The sequence below is a fragment of the Triticum dicoccoides genome, chromosome 4A (assembly GCF_002162155.2).
Source record: "Triticum dicoccoides isolate Atlit2015 ecotype Zavitan chromosome 4A, WEW_v2.0, whole genome shotgun sequence".
NCBI lineage: Eukaryota > Viridiplantae > Streptophyta > Magnoliopsida > Poales > Poaceae > Triticum > Triticum dicoccoides.
In genome coordinates, this window is record NC_041386.1 from 631720637 (window position 1) to 631726232 (window position 5596).

General features: G+C 48.8%; 1 protein-coding gene across 1 annotated transcript in view; it reads right to left on the bottom strand.

Annotated features, from left to right (window-relative positions):
• Positions 1–577: 577 nt before the first annotated feature.
• LOC119283910 (putative receptor-like protein kinase At4g00960) overlaps positions 578–5596 on the bottom strand; it is a 10598-nt gene continuing 5579 nt past the window's right edge. The window contains exons 4-6 of the mRNA XM_037563262.1: positions 1143–1404; positions 904–1045; positions 578–808 (exon numbers count right to left, since the gene is read on the bottom strand). Of these exons, the coding sequence (XP_037419159.1) occupies positions 578–808; positions 904–1045; positions 1143–1404 (635 nt within the window). The remainder of the gene's footprint in view (positions 809–903; positions 1046–1142; positions 1405–5596) is intronic.

A 5596-nucleotide genomic window follows, 5' to 3' on the forward strand; every position in this document is an offset into this window, starting at 1 on the left:
CATGGACATCATCCGCCTTCTTAAGCTCTGAGTCAATCATGTAAAAGGAGAAGAAAAATATATATATATATCAGGAGGAGGCATTTTGAAGCTCAAGCTTATGTGCTATGGCATGGACAGTAAAAAGTAGTAGATGAAATAAAATTTCGGATTTTTTGACAATGAACATAACGCGTGTTCTAACTATAAGCAAGTTTTCACTGACAAAAGACGTGTGTGGTATAAAAACAAGTGCTCTAAAACGCCTTTCTTTGTGCATCCGATTCTTTTTTTTCTCTAGACCACCACACACATTGTACCTTCATGAAAATTGGCAAGCAGTTAGAAGTGGAACACAAGGCATGTTCATTGTGGAAAAAAAACAGTTTTTTACATATTACTGTTCATGCGGATATGAGCTCGTGCTAACACCGACATATTACTAGGTACCTCCGTATAAATTTACAGGACATCCTGGCGCTCTTATATATAGGACGTCTCATGCATGCATTGAAACAAAGTATGCGAGAGAAATACTCCCTCCGTTTCATAATATAAGAGCGTTTTTGACATTAATATAAGAGCGTTTTTGACATTATTATACTTGAGTTCGGTCGATGCTTATAGCTTGCATCGCATGGACTGTGCCGCAGGTACGAGAAAGCGAGAGCCGCTGGCCTATCTCTGTCGCGTCCGGCCTGCGGTCGGGGTCTTCCTGGATGCAGTCCAGCGCTATATCGATGCAGTTGCGAGCTTGTGGAATGCAGTCGTCGGAGCAGCTTTCCACCGTGATCCTTCTCACGTCTCCGTTGCCCCACTCCCTGCGCACCTGCACATGAGCTTGTCACAAGTCATCTACTGTATTCCTAAGATCGACCAGCACAAACTCTGAAACTCACAACTCGATCGCCGGCCAGCGCTTACCCGGTCGATGAATTCGACCGAGGAATCATTCACGTTGGCGCAGTCGCCAGTGACTATCTCCAGAATAAGAACGCCGAAACAATATATGTCCACCTTGGCTGAGATCCTGCCCCTGCTAAGGTATTCCGGGGCCATGTACGCCCTGCATCATCCATCAACGGATAAATAAATAGTTAGCACTATAGCCAGAGTGTGTGGAGATTATTATTATCTTGCTACCATATACAGTATATACTTACTTTAGACCAATGACCAGTTCAGTGTAGGAGTGTGTAAGGTCCGCTCTGAAGAGCTTTGACAGGCCGAAATCCGCGATTTTTACATTGGTGATGTCTCCGCGCTCGTTACGGCTGATCAGCACGTTGCTCGCCTTTAGATCCATGTGCACGATCCTCTGTTCAGGGTCCAATTCATGATGAAGATATTGCAAGCCCGAACATATTCCTTGTACTACTTGGTATCGTGCGCACCAGTCAAGTCCTCCTCCTCCGGGCGTCTTAGCTTGACACAGTCATTCCAGAACGCCGTCAGCATGGGTTTTAGTGAAGCTATAGGTACATGAAACTAAGGCTAACTCTAACCGATCCTTCAAAAATAGAGAGGATCCGGCTGAGTAAAGTTAGAGGGGTAAACTTTATCTTCTCTATAGGTGGCCGCACCTAGCTAATCCCTTGCACTTAGTGGAGTAAAAACAAATTGTGTTCTAACCCCATGAACTTCAAACACTTCACGATATATATATATATATATATATATAATAAAAACATTCAAATTAAAACACGCATAACATAACCATTCAAACATATAGTTTTATTATCGTGATTTTCAAATTAAAACATGCATAGTTCATCCAAAACGCATAACTTAAAACACAAAGTTTCATCCAAAACCACCACAACATAACATGTGTATGTTGAGGATTGAGCCAACCAATGGCATGCACGAACTCAAACGAAGTCCTCGCCGAAGAAATCGTCACCACCACTATCCTCTCGCCCACACCAATCCGACGAGAGCGTTTCGTTAGGGTCAAGATCTCCACACGAGTGAGCTCTCAATAATTTCTTGTGGTTTCATCCATTGTGGTTGGATTCATGAACATGATAGCACGATCTTCTTCTTTCCTGCCATCATGAATTCTCTCCTTCTCAAGTGTAAGTCTATGTTCTTTCGCCTTCAACTTTCTGTCTTCGGCCGCCAACTTGACATCCATTTCTCATCCTCCAACATCCTGAGCTCATTCCACCTCGCCATGTTCTCTTCTTTGTGTTCGGCTGCCAACACCTTATTGGCCTCAATCATGGCCACAAGTTCTTATTTGTATGTGCCATCACATTTCTCTTCTTTCTCTCTTTTGCAATTTTGTTATATTCCAGTCTTTTGTTGGCCTCTTCATCCACCTCATTGTCCTCCTCAACGGATATGCTCAACCTTGATTTCTTTGGGGTGGTCTCCGCAGCTCTTTCGATCCACTTCTCATTCTTGCATAGCTCTTTGTAGCAATGATGCAACGTGAAAGGCTTGTGGCCGAACTTGGTGTTCCTATGCTTGAATAGTTCTTGCATGTAGGGGCCATACTCCGCCACTTGCACACCGCTCGAGGGTGCATGATTCACTTGATTGATGCAACCAGACCATTGGTTGCATTGGTCGTGAATGGTGCCCCAACGATGCCCAAGAGAACCTTACAAATGGCTAGATTGCACCTCCACGGAGTTGTTGTAGTAATCCACAATTCTCTCCCAAAACATAGCCTTGGTTTGATCCGTTACAACAGTTGCACCCATGGAGATGTTCGTCCAAACATAGCATAGAGCAACATCTTCGACTTGATTGTAGTTGGCGGTGCGTGACCTTGATGACCTCGTGCTTGCTTCTGCCACCTCCTCAACTGCATACCCATCGGCCTCCTCCTCATCGGCCTCCTTCTCTTCTTCCATCTCTTCGGCCACCTCCGAATGATCCCAAATTGAGTCATTATTGAGATCATCTAGCCCCATCATAGTCGAGGACTCCAAAGATGCCAAGAATGTGGCTGTGTTAATCTCCACACTATGACAGCAAAGCGAACAAACTCCATCACCATCGACCACCAACAATCACCATCTAAAATTCGTTGGTCGAAATGTGAAAGATGGTTTTCTTTACCTTGTTAGCCTTTATTCGAGCACTTGAAAGATGCGACCCTTCTTGCTGGCTGTGACCACCGACCGTGCCGGAGCAGTGGTCGTAGGGGTCACCTGAGACGCCACACGATATGTGGATGGGTGTCTCAGCGGTCTTCTTCTTATTATTATTCCCGGCCTACTCCGTGAGGGCCGCCACCGTCGCCACTCGGTTTTTGAGCTCTCTTCATTCTGGGGGAGTGGTGGGAGGGCAGTCAACCGTCATTGGAGAGGAAGTCGCAACCCGGCGACCTTTGCCGCGGTTGGAGCCGGTGCTTGTGGCCGTTGGACTGTTTTCATCCCCAACCTTTTTTTCAGCGCATGGGTGGTTTCTGGCGGCAGTGGCCGGTGGGGTAATGGAAGGGTCTTGGCTACCCATTCCGGCGGGATGGCCGGTCATCGGTGGCGACGGCGGTGCGTGGTGGCTGCTGCGGGAGTGGCGGAGGTGCGAGAGCGGGAGAAAGAGGTGCACTAGTTTTACTTGGCCGTGCAAGCGCCAAGTATATCTAGGCGGGTTGGAGGGTTTTTTCAGCGAGGGAGTAAAATTTATCCTCCCTTATAGGTTTTAGGACTTCGGCTAGGTGCGACATAGAGGAGTAAATCCGAACCCAAAATATTAAGTTCAACACCGGTCTACACTGTATTGTAAACATATTTGTGACATATACTGGAGTGTCAAAACTTAGGAAAATGATTCCTGCCGGACGACCGCTAAGTTTACGGCCGGTCCCTTGTGTCTCCGTCACACGCACCCACACCACATGGCCCTGTGGTCCCATGCACCGTCCTCCTCTTCCCACTCCATCCTTATCTTCTTCCTCCTAAAGACGATGTGCGGCCACACCTCTTTCTTTTTTCCTCTCGCCTCATCTCTTATCTCACTGCGATGCTCTAGCCACCGCATCCCCTTCTACCGCCGATGACAATGGCTCCGCGTTGCCCACAAATCTCCCTCTTCCCCCGTTAGCGCACAAGGATGGTAAGGCGCGGGCTCCCCAGGAGAAGCCATGAGCCCGAGTAAGATGGACGTGCTCAACATGGAGGCATGCTCGCCACCTCTTCCTCCTCCCATATCGCAGGGACGCCTCCTCCCCCATCGCGGGGACACGGTGTGGAGTTGTAGGCCGTCCACGAATGCTGCAACCGATGTGCATTGTTGCTGGAACCCCTGTGGTTGTGTGCTGCATTCTGTGGCCATGGTCTGCGAGCTCACAGGTAGGGGGGAGACCACGGGCTTCGAGCTACAACATTTGTGGCCGCAAGTTACAACCGACGAGGGTGTGTGCTAGAACCGGTGATGCCAATTGCTAGAACCGGCAACGTCAACTGCTGGAATGCGAGATCGACAGCTGGGGCTGGCGATGTTGTTTGCTACAGTAGGTGACGCCCCTGTTCAAGAATTCATCCGACTAACCAGTTAACTTGCCAATTAATCCCTACTCATAGGGTCCCCGAGTAGCCGATTACCCGATAAATCATCCGATTAATTGATTAAATGGCCGATTAACTTTCCGATTAGCCTATTAAACCCCCTACTCACCAGCCGACCGAGCAGCTACCAGTTAACGATTTCCTCAACAATGGGTGACGCAATTTGCTAGAACTGGTGACAACCGCTGCTACGACTGTCGACAACCACGACAACGATAGGATGCTGCAACCAGCAGCCAAAATGTTGGAATCAGTAGGGTCGATTGCTACAATCAGCGATGCAAAATGTTGTGACCTACATGGCAAGCTACAACCGGCGACAACGGCAGCCACAAATTTTGTTGCAACTGTCGCCGGCGTTTGCTATGACTAGTGAGGAAATTTCCTACAACCATTTCATGGTGAAGCTGCAACCCATGAAGGAGGCAATGAACATTTGCTGCAACGGTCGTCGGCTTTCACTACGACTGGCGACCAAATTTGCTATGACCATTTTTCATGGTGATCAATGACGGCAATAGTTTGCAGAAATCGAGGAGAAAAGTTGCAATTGCCGACAGAGGCGGGGTTTCGACGGCGAGGATGAGGATGGAGCGGAGACTTCCTGGAATGGCGGGGCGGCGGTGGCTACATTAGCAGGACTGGCAGGGGTGCTAAGATGGCCTGGTGTGCAAGCATGAACAATGAACCCCCGTGTTGCAATTGATGGTCACAAGCGAGAGGGGGCGCTACACGCCGGTGCTGCTGGGGCCGACGACACCAACAAACGCGTCCGAAGCGTCTCGCGAAGGAGCACCTGATAGAGGGGGCGTGCAACACATGGTGAGCAGCTCAGCATGGTTTTTTTTCTATACGCGGTCACTCAAGCATGAGGTAGAAGAAAGGGCCTGAAAAGCAAATCCAACAGCTGGGAGGCTCGAATCCGATGGGTCCGCGCTGAGCTACTAAAATTTGGGCCAGTCGGTCTGCACCTAGCAGCATCCTAATATTTATGAATGCCACTCGGTGCCTCCTAGCCGCCGCTAGCCTATGTCACAGTGAGACTTCCTTGCCGGGCTCAAACCACCTTCGCAACTGGACTGATGACACCGGCCGAC